Below are 17,066 nucleotides of genomic sequence, written 5' to 3' on the forward strand. Positions count from 1 at the left end.
CTCACCCTCTCTATTTGGGCATCCTTTTTCTTGCTCTTCCATCTTCTAAATATCACACAATCACAGTGCCATAACAAAACAGCAGCATAATAACAACAACAACTTAACAAGCCACTAATCACAATGAAAAATAAAAAAAATCCTCAACAAGACCATATCTAAATTCTGCCTACAGCATTCAACAATATTGCAACAAACAAATTAGGAGCCATCAGAACTAGTAAAACACTATCAGCAACTGCCATCAGAACCATACATACAGAACCATACAATCAGAACCATACATAAAAATTTACAAATTTGTAAAATTTCACCATTAGCAACCAGCAAATACAAGACAGAACCAAAAGAAGAATTGAAGAACCAACCTTCAGAACCAAACTTGAAACAGTTGAAACCAAGACCGAAGCAGACTAGGGTTCAGTGAAGAAGAAGAAGAACCAAAAAATTGAAGAAGAAGACCAAAATTCAGTGAAGATGAAGACGAGAAGCCACTAACCTGAGTCCGTGCCGAGAAGCCAGCGAAGATGAAGAGCCGAAGAGGACCTGCCGAGTTACTGGGTTCCGGACACGAGGAAGAGGAAGAAGCGGCGGTGCTGGGGACCTGGGACGGCGGCGGCGCTGAGGACCTGGGTTAGCCGGCGACGATGGAGGGCTAGGCGACTAGGGTTTCTTCGATCAGAGTTCTCTGTTCTCCAGTACATGAATGAATGAATGAATGAATGATTGGGGGAAGAGGGGAGGGGGGTTTGGGTCATGCGTGGATGATCCGTTTCTTTTTTTTTTAACAATTTTAAAACGGCGTCGTTTACTCTGAACCTGCCGGTTACCGGTCCGGCCCAACCGACCGGTTCTTGGCCAGTTTGACGGTTTTTCAGTGGTTTTCCTACCAACGGTTATAGGGAGAGGACTGGACCGCTTGCATTGCCGGTTCCCAGTGGAACCGGTTCGACCGGCCGGTCCGGTCCAGTTTTTAGAACCTTGGTTTTTTGCTAGTTTCGCATATGTGTTTTTTGTGATTTTTTAATTTTTTTAACTTTGTTTTTGCTTTTATTTTTTTTTATCGTTTCACACGTGTGTGTGATTTTCACTCATTTCACACGTGTGTGGGTGTGTGTTTTTTTGTATTTTTTGCTCGTTTCATACATGTGTGTGTTTTTCGCTCGTTTCGCACGTTTGCGGGTTTTTCGCTTGTTTCGCACGTCTGTGTGTTTTTCACTCGTTTCGTACGCGCGCGTGTGAGTTTTTTGTGTTTTTTGCTCGTTTCGCACGTGTGCGTGTTTTTCTCTCATTTCGCACGTGTGTGTTTTTCGCTCATTTCGCACATGCGTGTGCTTTTTGCTCGTTTCGCACGTGTGTGTGTGTTTTCGCTCATTTCCCACATGCGTGTGTTTTTCGCTCGTTTCGCACGTGTGTGTGGTTTTTTTTGCTTCTTCGCACGTGTGCGTGTTTTTCTTTCGGTTAGTACGTCCGCATGTTTTTTGTTCGTTTCGCACGTGTGTGTATTTTGCTTGTTTTGCACGTGTGCGTGTTTTTTGCTCGTTTCGCTCGTTTGCGTGTGTATTTTTTTTATGTTTTTTGCTCGTTTTGCACATATGCGTGTTTTTCGCTAGGTTCGCACATGTGTGTATTTTTTTGAGATTTTTAATTTCTTTTAACTTTGTTTTTTCTTTTTTGTGTTTTTCGATCGTTTCGCATGTGTGTGTGGTTTTTGCTCGTTTCACACGTGTGTGGGTGTGTGTGTGTGTGTGTTTTGTGTTTTTTGCTCGTTTCACACATGTGTGTGTTTTTCGCTCGTTTGCGTATTTTTTGCTCGTTTCGCACGTCTGTATGTTTTTCACTCGATTCGTACGTGCGCGTGTGTGTTTTTTTTGTGTTTTTCTCTCGATTCGCATGTCTATGTGTGCGTGTGTTTTTTGTCTTTCGCTCGTTTCGCACGTCTGCATGTTTTTCGCTCATTTTTCACGTGTGTATATTTTTCGCTCGTTTCGCACGTGTGTGTCTATGTGTTTTTTTGTGTTTTATGCTCGTTTTGCACGAGTGTGTTTTTCTCTTGTTTCGCACGAGTGTGTTTATATGTGTTTGTGTGTGTTTTTTTTTCTTTTGCTCGTTCCGCACGTGTGTGTCTGTCTTTTTTGTGTTTTTTTGCTCGTTTTGCACGTGTTTGTGTGATTTTCGCTCGTTTCACACGTGTATGGGGTGTGTGTTTTTGTGTTTTTTGCTCGTTTCGCACTTGTGCGTGTTTTTCACTTGTTTTGCACATGTGCGTATTTTTCTCTCGTTTTGCACTTGTGTGTGTTTTTTCTGTGATTATTTTAGTTTATTTTTTTTATTTTTGGTGTTTGTCACTCATTTTGCACGTGTATTTTTTTCTCATTTTGCACGTGTGAGTCTGTGTTTTTTTTCTTTTTTTCTACTCGTTTGCACGTTTGCATGTTTTTCATCCGTTTCGCACGTGTGCGTGTTTTTTGCTCACGTGTATGTGTGTGTGTGTTTATTTTTGTTTTTCACTCGTTACGCACGTGTGTGTGTTTTTTCCTCGTCTGCATGTTTTTCGCTCGTTTCGCACGTCTGTATGTTTTTCACTCGTTTAGTACGCGCGCGTGTTTTTTCGTGTTTTTCGCTCGATTCGAATGTCTGTGTGTGCGTGTGTTTTTTGTCTTTCGCTCGTTTCGCACATCTACATGTTTTTCGCTCATTTTTCACACGTGTGTATTTTTCGCTCGTTTCGCACGTGTGTGTCTATGTGTTTTTTTTTGTGTTTTATGCTCGTTTTGCACGTGTATTTTTCTCTTATTTTGCACGAGTGTGTGTGTATGTGTTTGTGTGTTTTTTTTGTCTTTCGCTCATTTTGCACGTGTGCGTATTTTTCGCTCGTTTCGCACGTGTGTGTATTTTTCACTCGTTTCGCACGTGTGTGTCTCTGTGTTTTTTTTGTGTTTTATGCTTGTTTAGCACGAGTGTGTTTGTATGTGTTTGTGTGTGTTTTTTTGTCTTTTGCTCGTTTCGCACGTCTGCGTGATTTTCGCTCGTTTCGCACGTGTATGGGGGGTGTGTTTTTGTGTTTTTTGCTCGTTTCGCACTTGTGTGTGTTTTTCACTCGTTTTGCACGTGCGTATTTTTCGCTCGTTTCGCACTTATGTGTGTTTTTTCTGTGATTATTTTATTTTACTTTTTTAATTTTTTGTGTTTGTCACTCGTTTTGCACGTGTATGTTTTGCTCATTTCGCACGTCTGAGTCTGTGTTTGTTTTTCTGTTTTTTACTCGTTTGCACATTTGCGTGTTTTTCACCCGTTTCGCACGTGTGCGTGTTTTTGCTCACGTGTGTGTGTGTGTGTGTGTTTATTTTTGTTTTTCACTCGTTACGCACGTGTGTGTGTTTTTCGCTCGTTTCTCACGTGTGTGTTTTTTTTTTGTTTTTCGCTCGTTTTGCACCTGTGCATGTTTTTCGCTCATTTCGCACGTGCGTTTTATTTTGTGATTTTTTTATTTTTTAACTTTGTTTTTTTCTTTTTGTTGGTATTTTTTGCTCGTTTTGTACGTGTATGTGTTTTATTGGGTTTTTCTCTCCTTTCACACATGTGCGTGTTTTTCGCTAGTTTCACACTCGTTTCCCACGTGCGTGTGTTTTTCGCTCGTTTCACACTCGTTTTCCATGTGCTTGTGTTTTTCGCTCGTTTCACACTCGTTTCCCACGTGCGTGAGTCTTTCGCTCGTTTCGCACGTGCGTATGTCTTTCGCTCATTTTGCACGTGCGTTTGTCTTTCGCTCGTTTCGCACGTGCGTGTGTTTTTTCGCCCGTTCGCACGTGTGTGTGTGTTTTTCGCTCGTTCGCACATGTGCGTGTTTTTCGCTCGTTTCGCACCTGTGTATGTTTTTGTGTGTGTTTTTCGCTCGTTTCGCATGCGTTTCTTTTTTTTGTGTTTTTCACTCGTTTTGCACGTGTGCGTGTATTTCACTCGTTTTCGCACATGTGTGTGCTTTTTGTGATTTTTTAATCTTTTTAACTTTGTTTTTTTTTTTTGTGTTTTTTGCTCGTTTCGCATGTAATGGGTGATTTTCGCTCGTTTCACACTTCTGTGGGGGGGTGTTTTGCTCATTTCACACATGTATGTGTTTTTCGTTCGTTTCGCACGTATGCGTGCTTTTGGTTCGTTTCGCACGTGAGCGTGTTTTTTGCTCGTTTCGTACGTGTGCGTGTGTGTGTTTAGTTTTGTTTTTCGCTCATTTCGCACATGTGTGTTTTTTGCTCGTTTCGTACGTGTGTGTTTTTTTGTCTTTCACTCGTTTCGCACGGGTGCGTGTGTTTTGCTCATTTCGCATGTGTGTGTGTGTGTTTTTCGCTCGTTTTGTACGTATACGTCTATGTGTTTTTTCTTTTTTTTGCTCGTTTTGCACGTGTGTGTGATTTTCGCTCGTGTCACATGTGTGTGTGCGTTTTTGTGATTTTTGCTCGTTTCGCATGTGTCCGTGTTTTTTGCTCGTTTTGTACTTGTGTGTGTTTTTTCGCTCGTTTCGCACGTGTGTGTGTGTGTGTGTGTGTGTGTGTGTGTTTTTTTGTCTTTCGCTCGTTTCGCACGTGTGCGTGTTTTTTGCTCGTTTCACACAAGTGTGTCTATGTGTTTTTTTTTTGTGTTTTTTCTCGTTTTGAACGTGTGAGTTTTTCGCTCGTTTCACAAGTGTGTGTGTGTGTGTGTATGTGTGTTTTTTTTTTTGTGTTTTTCGCTCGTTTGCACGTTTGCGTGTTTTTAGCTCGTTTCCCACATATGTGTTTTTCGCTCGTTTTGCACGTGTGCTTGTTTGTTGCTTGTTTCTCACGTGTGTGTGTGTGTGTGTGTGTGTGTGTGTGTGTGTGTGTGTGTGTGTGTGTGTGTGTGTGTTTTTGTGTTTATTTTTGTTTTTCACTCGTTTCGCACGTGTGTGTATTTTTCGCTCGTGTGTGTTTTTTTATGATTTTCGCTCGTTTTGTACGTGTGTGTTTTTCGCTCGTTTCACACATGTGTGTGTTTTTTTGGTGATCTTATAATTTTTTAACTTTTTTTTTTCTTTTATGTGTTTTTCGCTCGTTTCGCACGTGTGTGTGATTTTTGCTTGTTTCACACATGTGGGGGTGTGTGTGGGCTTTTTTTTTTGCTCGTTTCACATATGTGCGTGTTTTTCGCTCGTTTTACACGTGTATGTATTTTTCGCTCGTTTCGCTGGTGTGTGCATTTTTCACTCGTTTCGTACGCGCGCGTGTGTTTTTTTGCTCGATTCGCACATGTGGTTCTTTTTTTTGTGTATTTCACTCGTTTTCGCACATGTGTGTGTTTTTTTGTGATTTTTAATTGTTTTAACTTTGTTTTTTTCTTTTTTGTGTTTTTCGCTCGTTACGCACATATGGGTGATTTTCGCTCGTTTCACATGCCTGTGGGTGCGTGTGTGTTTTTTTTGCTCGTTTCACACATGTATGTGTTTTTCGCTCGTTTCGCACATATGTGTGTTTTTCGTTCGTTTCGCACGTGAGCGTGTTTTTTGCTCATTTCGCATGTGTGCGTGTGTATGTTTATTTTGTTTTTCGCTCATTTCGCACGTGTGTATTTTTCGCTCGTTTCGCACGTGTGCGTGTGTTTCGCTCATTTCGCATGTGTCTGTGTGTGTGTTTTTCGCTCGTTTCGCACGTGTACGTCTATGTGTTTTTTTCTGTTTTTTGCTCCTTTTACACGTGTGTGTGATTTTCGCTTGTGTCACACGTGTGTGTGTATGTGTGTTTTTGTGATTTTTGCTCGTTTCGCACGTGCCCGTGTTTTTTGCTTATTTCGTACTTGTGTGTGTTTTTTCTGTGATTCTTTTATTTATTTTGTTTTATTGTGTTTGTCGGTCGTGTCGCACGTGTGTCTATTTTTCGCTCGTTTCGCACGTGTATGTTTTGTGCTGGTTTGCATGTTTGCGTGTTTTTCGCTCATTTCGCACTTGTGTGTGTTTTTCGCACGTGTGTGTGGGTGTGTTTGTTTTCTTTTTCGTTCATTTCGCGCCTGTGTGTGTGTTTTTTTCCGCTCATTTCACACGTGTGTTTGTTTTTCACTCATTTCGCACGTGTGTGCTTTGCGCTCTTTTCGCACGCGTGTGTTTTTCGCTCGTTTCGCACGTGCGTGTGTTTTTCACTCGTTTGCACCTATGCGTGTTTTTCGCTTATTTCGCACGTGTGTACGTTTTTCGTTCGTTTCGCACGTGTGTATTTTTCGCTCATTTCACACGTGTGTTTGTGTTTTTTGCTCGTTTCACACGCGCGTGTGTGTTTATTTTGTTTTTCACTCGTTTCGCACGTGTGTGTGTTTTTCGCTCGTTTTGCACATGTGTATGTGTGGTTTTTTTATGTTTTTCGCTCGTTTTGCACGTATGCGTGTATTTTCGCTCGTTTCACAGTTGTGTATGATTTTCACTCATTTCACACGTCTGTGGGTCTGTGTGCGTGTTTTATTTGGTTTTTTTCTCGTTTCACACATGTACATGTTTTTCGCTCGTTTCGTACGTATGCGTGTTTTTCGCTCGTTTCGCACGTTTGTGTGTTTTTCACTCGTCTTGTACGCGCGCGGGTGTATGTGTGTTTTTTTTGTATTTTTCGCTCGTCTCGCACGTGTCCGTATTTTTTGCTCGTTTTGCACGTGTGTGTGTGTGTGTGTGTGTTTTTCGCTCATTTCGCACGTGTGTGTCTATATGTTTTTTTGTGTGTTTTTTGCTCGTTTTGCACGTGTGTATGATTTTCGCTCCTTTCACACTGTGAGGGGGTGTGTGTGTGTGTTTTTTGTGTTTTTCGCTCATTTCGCACATGTGCGTATTTTTGCTCACTTTGCACGTGTGTGTGTTCTTTAGTGGTTTTTTTAATTTGTTCACTTCATATTTTTTTTGTGTGTTTTTCGCTCGTTTCGCATGTGTACGTGTTTTTTTGTCGTTTCCCACGTGTGTGTTTTTCGCTCGTTTCGCACGTGTCTGTGTGTTTTTCCTGTGTTTTTCACTCGTTTCGCCCGTGTGTGTATTTTTCGCTCGTTTCCCACGTGTGTGGGTGTGTGTGGGTGTGTTTTTTTTTGTGTTTTTCACTCGTTTCTCACGTGTGCGTGTTTTTCTCATGTTTCACACGCGTGTGAATTTTTCGCTCATTTCGCACGTGTGTGTGTTTTCTTTTTCACTTGTTTCCCACCTGTGTGTGTTTTTTTGCTCGTTTCGCACGTGTGCGTGTTTTTCGCTCATTTTGCATGTGTGTTTGTTTTTCGCTCGTTTCGCACGTGTGTATTTTTTTTCCTCGTTCGCACAGGTGTGTGTTTTTTGCTCCTTTCGCATGTGTGTTTTTTTGCTCGTTTCACACGTGTGTGTGTGTGTGTGTGTGTGTGTGTTTTTTTCTATTTTTCGCTCGTTTCGCACGTGTGCCTTTTTCGCTCATTTCGCAGGTGCGTGTGTTTTTCGCTCGTTTCACACATGTGTGTTTTTTTTCTGGTTCGCATGTGTGTGTATGTTTTTCGCTCGTTTCACAAGTGTGTGTTTTTCGCTCGTTTCGCATGTGTGCGCCTTTTTTGCTCGTTTCGCACATGTGTGTGTGTGTTTATTTTTGTTTTTCACTCGTTTCGCACGGGTGTATTTTTCGCTCGTTTCGAACGAGTGCATTTTTTGGTGTGTTTTTCGCTCGTTTTGCACGTGTGAGTGTTTTCTGGTTGTTTCTCACGTGTGTTTTTTTGTGATATTTTTTTTTATTTTTTTTTATTTTTTTGTGTTTTTCGCTCGTTTCACACGTGTTTTTTTTGCTCGTTTCGCACGTGTGTCTATGTGTTTTTTTTTGTGTTTTTCGCTCGTTTCACACATGTGTATGATTTTCGCTCGTTTCACACATGTGTGGGTGTGTGTGTGTGTGTGTGTGTTGTTTTTTTTGTGTTTTTCGCACGTGTGCGTGTTTTTTGCTCGTTTCGCACGTGTGTGCATTTTTCGCTCGTTTTGCAAGTGTGTGTGTGTTTTTTTTGTGTTTTTCGATCGTTTCGCACGTGTGCGTGTTTTTCTCTCGTTTCGCACGTGTGTGTGTTTTTCACTCGTTTCGCACTTGTGAGCGTCATTCAATGCTGCTAGTCACTTCCTCAGTTGACTCTAAAGCAAAATCAAAGGTATTTATTTGACTTTTAAATTGTTCAATTTGATGCATGATTTATGATCTTTGAATATTCTTCAGTTGGTATTGAATTTGATTGTAGTTCAAAATTTGGCTTCATTTTAATTTTTGCAAATTGCTGAGGTGTGGGAGCATTGCTCGTTGGAGAAAGACATCAGGTGTCAGATTAGGGTTTCGAATAGGGATGGTAGCTGGCAGCGGCGGTGAAGGAAGAAGAAGAGTGAGAGTTGTGAATGTTTAGAATTTGGAAAAGAAGGTAAAGAATGAGGATAATTTAGAAATTTTATTAAAAAGTCAACATAAAATTAGAGTTTGGGTACTATTGTCACACCGAACCAATTTATCATGGGTACAACATTAATTTCTTTATTTGATGGTACTTTTGTCAGCGTTCACAAAATTTATGAAAATGGTAATTTATTCAATGGAATTAGTTAATGTGTCTTACGAATACATGTATGGCATATGATAAAATTATTAATAGTATAAAACTTTAATTTTTTAATAAATAAAAAATAAATGTACTGAAAACCTAAATTTTTTGTATTGCCAATAAATTTTTTCAATTTGTAATCTTAAAATGTGTTTTTATTTTTTAGAGCACAAGTTAGGCAGTCAAACGATTTCTAAACCAAGTCCCAATCTAGTGTGCTTGTTATACGCACTTTTTCAAAGTCATCACCGTCATCATTTGCTTCTTTTTCATTGCATTTCTTCAGAGCTCATTTTCTTCTTTTTCATTGCATTTCTTCTGCGCGTTTCTTTTACAACAACGTTGTCATCATCATTGTCGTCGTCGTCTTCTTTTTCTCTTATTCTTTTTCAATGTTATCCTTTTTTCCTTCTTATTCTTCTTTTTCTTCTTCAACGTCTTCTTCTTCTCTTATTTGATTTCTTCTCTTCCTTTTTTTTCCTCTTCATCCTTTTTCATTAACATCATTGGTATTGTCTTTTTCTTCTTCTTCTCTTATATATGTTTAAAAAATTAGAGTACAAAAATTTTGACTCACATCACATAAATTTTGATGCACTAGCAAAATATGCACAATATGAAACTTTTAATATACAATACAAAAATTTTGATGCACAATACAAAAATTTGGTATACAATACATAAATTATAAATTTTTGAAATACCACATATCCAAAACATTGACACCCAACCAACAAAATGTATACATTACATAAATTTTTGTGCACAATGCAAAAAATTTTGAAGGATCACATGTCAGAACATTGACTCAACCAACTAACAAAATACATTCGCAACAAAAATTTATGTACTATGTACAAAAAATTTTGTTATATTAATAAATTTGTACTATGCACAAAAATTTTAGTGCTATATCAATAAGTTTTTGTGCTGAAAAAATACGAAAAATAAAAAGCGATGACACTTGTACGCTTTTTTCATTAGGTTTGTGCTAACTTGGTTAAAATTAGTTACAAAATCATTTGTACATATAGTATCACTGATCTATAAAAATATATCTTTTATAAATATTTTTTGTATTATTAGTTTTGATCAATTAATCGCTACAAAATTGAATTGGTTCAAGCAATTTATGGGTTAAACGATTCTCGTATTTTTTATTACTTTTGAAATTTTCAAAAATTAATTCTATCATACAATTTGAGAATATGCTCTGTTCCTAGTCGATAAATTCAAAAGAAGTTTAATTATGCACAAACATTATAAATTATAGTTATTTAATTATATTTTTTTAGATAATTATTTATATGATTAATATAAAAAAATTATCATTTTTGCTGATGTATTCATATGTAATTTAATATATATATATTTTATACTGACAATACATTAAAATTAAATTCTTGTACATTAAAATTAAATTCCTTTAAAAGATTTAAATTGCTAATTTAAAATTTCCAAGTATAATGTCTAAAGTATACAAAAAAAGAGTTTAAGAAATGTATTTGCAATATTTCTTTTTTTAATATTAAAACAAATAGAAAAGAGAGAAAAAATACCCATACAAAATTAATATTCTAAAATAACATGAGACTTGTTAGAGATATAATAATTTACATGTCTCTGTCTATCAATTTTAAACTTAGATACATGATTTTACTACATAAACAAACCCATAAGTTCTTTAGAAAAAAATTATATAAATAATCTCTCATGTCTCATGTAAATACAATTAATTTCTACTTTAAAAAGCATAACATTAACACCACAGAATAAGATAAAAAGAAAGAAAGTTCACCGTTTTTCCATACAAATTGTGTTTAATTGACCATCAAAGATAGTGGGGAAAAAAAAGAAAAAAAAGGGGGGGGGGGGGAGAGAAGGGTTGGGAAGAAAATATGCATAATGTATAATAAATGCACTTCAATCATGTCTTTTTCAAGTAAATAGTTAAATTAGTCCCTGAAATATCACTCGTTTTTTAAATTGGTCTCTAAAAAATTTTTTTAATCAAATTCGTCCTTTAAAGATTTTAAATTAGTCATATTAGTTATTCTGTTATTTTGTTTGTTGATAGTGTCAAATTTGCTTATGTGACACATTAAATGACACTCCAACACATACCTATCAGTCTTAATTGACTATTAACATAATAAATTTATAAAATTAGATCAAATCAAAACCTAATTGTGGGGAGAATTTAAGGCATTGGAATTGATTTTATCTAATTTTATAAATTAATCATGTTAATAGTCAATTAAGACTTCTAGGTGTGTGTTAGGGTGTTACTTAACGTGTCACATTAGCAAATTTTGACATCATTAACAAACAATGTGACAGAATAACTAGCATGACTAATTTAAAATCTTTAAAGGACGAATTTGATTAAAAAAATCTTTCAGGGACCAATGAGAATGAGTGATTTTTCAGGAACTAATTTGACCATTTACTTTGTCTTTCCCTGCAGGGACAGAGAAAGAGAGAGCCTTGAATATTTACAAGTGCTACACACCCCTCATGATCATTCACACTATTTTCTCCCCCTTTGATCTCTTATCTGTTGAGAAAATAATTCACACATCCAAATGATCATTTGTTGCTCCACCAAAAGCAGCAACACTGAAGAAGCAAAAACAAACAAATACAAGGATCAGTATGGTGAATATTCCAAACTTATCCATTTATGTCTCATAACATTCCGGTAAGTTGGAAAAGAAAAATGAGATTCAACAGGCTTATTTGCTTTGTGCTTTCTAATTTTAGGATTTTGTGAAAGAAATCTGTGAAAATAAAAGCATGTTTTCTTTTTCTACAATTATTTTCACAAAATCTTTAAAACAAAAAATACCGAAAATAAAAACACAAACCAAGACACATCCTTGGATAATTTAGCAGGTCCCACACGCATTGGAATTTATTGATTGAAGGGTGTTCAAACCTACTTAACCAATTTGTGTACTTTTGAGGAGGTTAATCCATTGCATGCATGCATACCTGTGGTTTGTCATTGCTAGGTTGGTTCCGGATAAGGTGTGGTCTCTGGTTAGGTGTTCCTGGAGTAACTCCAGCCCCACCCTGTCTCTCCTCCCTCACTTTGTTAAAAATGTGAGTATAGCCATCAGCTGATGCAGGGTTACTAACATCCCACTCACCAAACTTTGGAACAGCTGCTCCTTTGTCAGGCTGCCATATCAGAATGCTTAAACTCAGCATTTTTTGTTAAGCTAACACGTATAAAAAGAGAGGTGAAATCTTGGAAGTTTGATGACTGATGAATCATTGATATAATATGAAAAATATTACGTGTACTCATGGTGTGGAACACCCTAAAGACTCGCACTCCATCCACTATGACATGTGAACCCAGTAATATAATGCAACTCATGTAATATATACCAAAAGCTCTTAAAGTTTCATATAATGCATGGTTATCAAGAAAGAATTGGACTAAGAAAACTAACAGTTTCATCGCCACGATTGGCTGGTCTTAACCGAGATCTTCCTGGTGTTCCGTGGCTGCTATCATAGGAATTCTTTCCTTCCCATGATGGACTATCCCTGCCGGGTGCTCTAGCCTGGCGATGAAGGGGAGAACGTTCAATGCTGTATTCAGAACCAGTACTTTGTCTAGAAGGTCTTCTGCGGTTATCAGCAGAACCTACTCCATGGCCTGCTTGACGAGCAGGAGAGTCAACAAAAGGCTTAGGATTACCGTCATCGTTGCTCTTCTGTAACTCATTTGATGATCTCGCTGATCCCTTTCCAGATGGAGGCTCTGAATCAGCTCTCAGTTTGACCGGAGGTAGCTGATCAGATGATGAATTATCAAATGATAAATCCGGATTCTCCTCAGGGTCATTCGGGTTTATCATCTTTGTGCCTGTTCGACCTTTCCGGGCCTTGTCAAAATAAGCTGTATAAGGAACATTATCTCCACTTTCCCAATTGCCAAATTTTGGTACATGAGAACGTTGCTGTCAAATTGAGACATTGAAAAGAAGTACGTTAAGTATAAAGAATAGCAGCAGAAATACCAAATAACAAGTTCTCTTTCTCTTTTCATGGCAATAAATGGTACTTTAGCGAGTTGAATCAAATTGAAGCAAAAAATGGTCAACATGTAAGGTTACTTTATAAGAGAACACAAAGATACAATTGGAAGAAATTTACACAGCATTTGTCCACATTTGACCAACTCATGAGTCATGACAATCTTTTACTAACATTGAAAAGTAAACACAGCCAATATTAGGTTGTGTACATAAATATAAATACGATTTTTACTTTTAGTCTATAATAATTTCATTCAAACATGCTCAAGTCAAGAGAACGTAGAGAAATTTAGCTTCACAAGTCCCCTAAGTACTGTAGGCTAATAATCTTATAGCAAAGCTTTTTGCCACTAACTACACGGATCACAAGTCATGTTAATCTAATCCAGAGTGTACACCATGTTTGTAGGCAAATAATTTGAACCTAAGCTTTTCAGCTACAACTTTACTCGGCCCCTCTCTACCTTTGACTACTGTATGGGATGTTTCCATCTGATCTTCTCTTACCAAGGGTTTCTACAAGCCTTGTCAGCATGGTGAAAGTGAGTCAAATTAAGCCGATCAAGGCTAAGTTCATGTTCATCTCACAAAAATTGAGCTTGATTCACCAGCTCTCGACTAATCAATAATTGAGCCTAATTGTAAGGTTCAAGCCGACTCACCAAAAGCTCATGAATTGTCTTGAACTCACAAGCTGGCTTAAATAGCATGAACATAATTGCTATGAATTATAACTTATTAAAAAACTATCAATTATATATATTTATTAATATATATGATACGAGACCTCAATCATAATTATATTTTACTAGCATATTAATCAATAGGCACTAACATGCCCATTAACCGCCTTTCAAATAAATATAGTAATAACAAATATAAGGTTAGTTAAAATGGTAAATATGTAATATTCTAACTAAAAAATTTTAGATTCAAGTCTTCGAAATGGCAAAAATATATTTTTTTTATAAGTTGTATATCACAAAGGGCATTTTAGGGGAAGAATTTTGTGCACCAAATTCTTCACATAGTCTATATATATATATATATATATATATATCAAAAGAGTTATGCAGACATACTATTAGAAATTAAAAATAAAAAAAGGTAATACATATTATGTAAATCTTTATATATATATATATATATATATATATATATATATATATATATAATCGAGCCAACTCACGAGCCAATGAGTTGAACTTACCCAAGCTCAAACTGAACTCATTTAATATATGAGCTCAAATTCAAGTCTAAGCTCAACTCACAAACTCATGAGCGAAACTTATTAAGCCAATAAGCCATTAACGAGTCAAGCTTGAGCTGGCTCACAAGTTAACCTGAATCACTTCCAAACCTACTTATTGGTTTCCTCGTATCACAAAACTACCTAAGGCAATATTCTAGCATCTTTTCTACACTAGGTGATTGTTAGGGCTTGGGCATTATAGGATGCCCAAAGTCTCAATTTTCTAGCCATGTTACCGTGATCGCCAAAACTAATCCACATATTTTCCAAAGAAGAACTAAACTTAAGCCCTTTCTGCCTTACGAATCATAACTTAGAAGACATAAAACATATTGATTGAACTTCAACTACAACTGTTTTCTGTTATTTAATCAAAATGATGCTTTTAGCCATTTCTTAGTTCAATTTATAGTGATCAAGCTTAGTTCCCCATTATTTATGTTAACTAATAGTCTAATACATATTTGCAACATAAGTTAAGTCTGAATCCCACAAGTTCAATTTTCACTATTTTTTTCCATCAGAACAGATGCCACCTGCAAAGTAATATTCTCAGGTATTGGAGTCTGGCAAGTTATCGCACCAAAGGGAATAACACCTGCAACCTTACAACCAATTTCACTTACGAGAATGGTTGTTTCATCCCTAAAATAAATAAATAAATAAATAAAATGTCTCTCTTGTTAAACGTAAGCAGGGAAGTTGAGATTTCCTTTTTTTTTTGTTACTCATGGTATTCTAAGACTTGGTTTGGTAAAGCTTTTCGAAGAGGTGCTTGTGCTTTTTAAAAGCACAAGCTTCTTATTTTGTGTTTGGTAAATAAAAAAGACTATGTGCTTGTACTTGCAGTTTTTAAAAGATCAGGATACTTTTGAAAGCACTAAGTTGGAACTTTTCAAAATTGGCTTGTGCTTTTCAAAATTTAAAAGTCTAATATAACCTCATATATTAACTAATTTTCAAATTTGACGCTTAAATTTATGTCTCTTATAGTATTTTTAAATTTTAAAAACTATTTTACCAAACGTAATTGTTGTTGCTTATGTTTATTCAAAGTCATTTTTAATTTAATTTACCAAACATAAATACTACACTTCTTAAAAAAATCATCTTTTAAAAATTAACTTTTACAAGCTACTTTTGAAAAATAAAAGTTTTACCAAACTAAGCCTAAGTCCCTTAACAAGTCTAAGGGTCAGTACTCAGTATTTAAGGTGAACATTTCAGCTGATCAAAGTTAGTCTGTTAACTCAAACGTAAGACTAAAGCATAAGAACAAACACCAATGTATATGTTGCTCAGCTGGAAGAAACTTTTGCTAGGTGAATCAGAGATTTTAGGTTCAATTCCTATGCATATAAGACTTATTAAAACTCGGAAGGGAGAGCTTTGCTTCCTAAGTGGTCCTACCCAGCCAGAGTAGAGGAGTCCCTCCAAATGAAGGATTACTTGTTTCAACTTTCAACCAAAAAACGCAGAAGAACATACTCACACACAGCGCTCAAAGCTGATTGAGGTCTCTTTTCTTTGACTACTCCAAATATACAATTTAGCAATTCACTACAAGTACAAAGTATTATAGTTTCTTGATTAATTATGTAGATGATCCATACCCCAGAAAATTTTGAATTTCAAGATATATATCCACCCCTATACACAAGGCTGCTAACTTCTTAAAGCAGCATAATCCATGGCAAAAGAATCTTATTGAATTGCAGAAAAACTGAAGCTGCTAATTGTTAATTTGGCTGCAGACGGAACGAGTTGACCAAGAAATTTGGTCAACCATCTCAAAGTCTAGAAGATGAAAAGAAACTCAAAATACAGAAGAATAAGAAAAAACTCACCTAACATAGCAAAAACATAAAACATAATGCAAGACATTGAATTCCTCTATATAATTAAAATAAAAAATAAAAAGGAAAAAGGAAAAAGAAATTTCCTAACCAATTTGTACAATTTTCTCAGCAATCACAAACAGATAGAACGTAAAAAAACTATGACAAAAACTAAAAATTAAAAAACTTACTGTCATTTCTAACCAGGCTTGGGAAAATCTCCAGAAAGTTCAGAGGAGAACGGAGCAAAATGGAGATGCGGCGGTGATTGAGCGAAGAGAAGAACGGAGCACTGGAGACGAGGTGGAGAAGGCGAAGAACGGAGCAGAACGGAGACGCGGCGGTGGCCGGCGAAGAAACGAAGGCGACACAGCGATGGTGAGGGATCAGAGCTGGAGCCTGTGACGCTGAGTTATGTGAGAAAGAGGAGAGAGAGCTTAATTACAAGAGAGAGAGGTTTATCAACCGTTAACCGGAGCCACCGGTAATGTTTGACCATTACTTTTTTTCCCGGTGTCTTTGTATTATTATTATTATTATTATTATTATAAGTTTTCTGTTTTCAAAATTCTGTGTCTACCAAGTCATTACATTTCATGAAATTAATTAATTAAGTAGTTTTAAAAAATAATTTGACAAGAAGTAAGAAATATTTCATTGAACTCATTACTCATGTGACTCTTAAGTTCCATGCCATAAAATTGGCAATACTTAATATGCACTTAATAATTAGGTATTTATTTTAGTAGCATAGTAAATTTGAACGTAATTGTGGATAAATAATAAAACGATGTGAATTATATTATTTACGTTAGTATTTAATTTTTTAAAAAATATATATATTTATTAATATTTTTATTAAAATATTTTTTATTTAATTTTATAAAAAGATCTAAATATCATTTTTTTATGTTTGATAAAAACTATTTTTTTAATTAATCAAATTTTAAAATTTAACTAACTTTAATCTTATAATTTTAAATTTTAAATAATTTAAAAAATAAAACAAAAATGCATTTGGTTATTTATTCTCTCTAAAAAATTTTGCTTTAATCTTATTGATGCTTCCATGAACCCTAAAACATTTTTTTTAAAACATATTTTTTTAAAAAGAAACTCATTTAATTTAAAAACATATATTTGTATTAAAAACAAATATGAAAGTATGAGAAGCAATTAAGCATTATATACTCTTGTTAGTAAATTATATAAACTATTTTTGTGTGAGTATATTATGCGAAGAGTATGTGACGTTTTTCATAATCTCATATTCTTTTAAATAAATTGGTACTATATTAAAGTGAATTCTAAAGAAAATGTTTTAAAGTCAATTTTAATATATTTTTATTTACAATATAT

The 17,066-nt window shown here is 35.7% G+C and overlaps 1 protein-coding gene across 1 annotated transcript; it reads right to left on the reverse strand.

Moving 5' to 3' along the window:
• Positions 1-10,338: 10,338 nt before the first annotated feature.
• LOC112775125 (RPM1-interacting protein 4) lies at positions 10,339-16,137 on the reverse strand. The gene is made up of 4 exons (XM_025818596.3): positions 15,899-16,137; positions 12,027-12,539; positions 11,560-11,748; positions 10,339-11,184 (listed from the first exon to the last, which is right to left on the reverse strand). Exons 1-4 carry the CDS (start codon positions 15,902-15,904, stop codon positions 11,155-11,157), a joined length of 738 nt encoding a protein of 245 aa, XP_025674381.1. The 5' UTR covers positions 15,905-16,137; the 3' UTR covers positions 10,339-11,154.
• Between the last annotated feature and the right edge of the window lie 929 nt (positions 16,138-17,066).

Source organism: Arachis hypogaea, chromosome 19 (genome assembly GCF_003086295.3).
Source record: "Arachis hypogaea cultivar Tifrunner chromosome 19, arahy.Tifrunner.gnm2.J5K5, whole genome shotgun sequence".
Taxonomy (NCBI): domain Eukaryota; kingdom Viridiplantae; phylum Streptophyta; class Magnoliopsida; order Fabales; family Fabaceae; genus Arachis; species Arachis hypogaea.

Excerpts from the sequence above, each read along its gene's own strand:
- LOC112775125 (XM_025818596.3), bottom strand. Across the intron at positions 11,749-12,026 it reads CCAATCGTGGCGATGAAACT|CCTGACAAAGGAGCAGCTGT; the intron begins GTTAGTTTTCTT and ends CTGATATGGCAG. Across the intron at positions 11,185-11,559 it reads CTAGCAATGACAAACCACAG|TGTTGCTGCTTTTGGTGGAG; the intron begins GTATGCATGCAT and ends TTGCTTCTTCAG.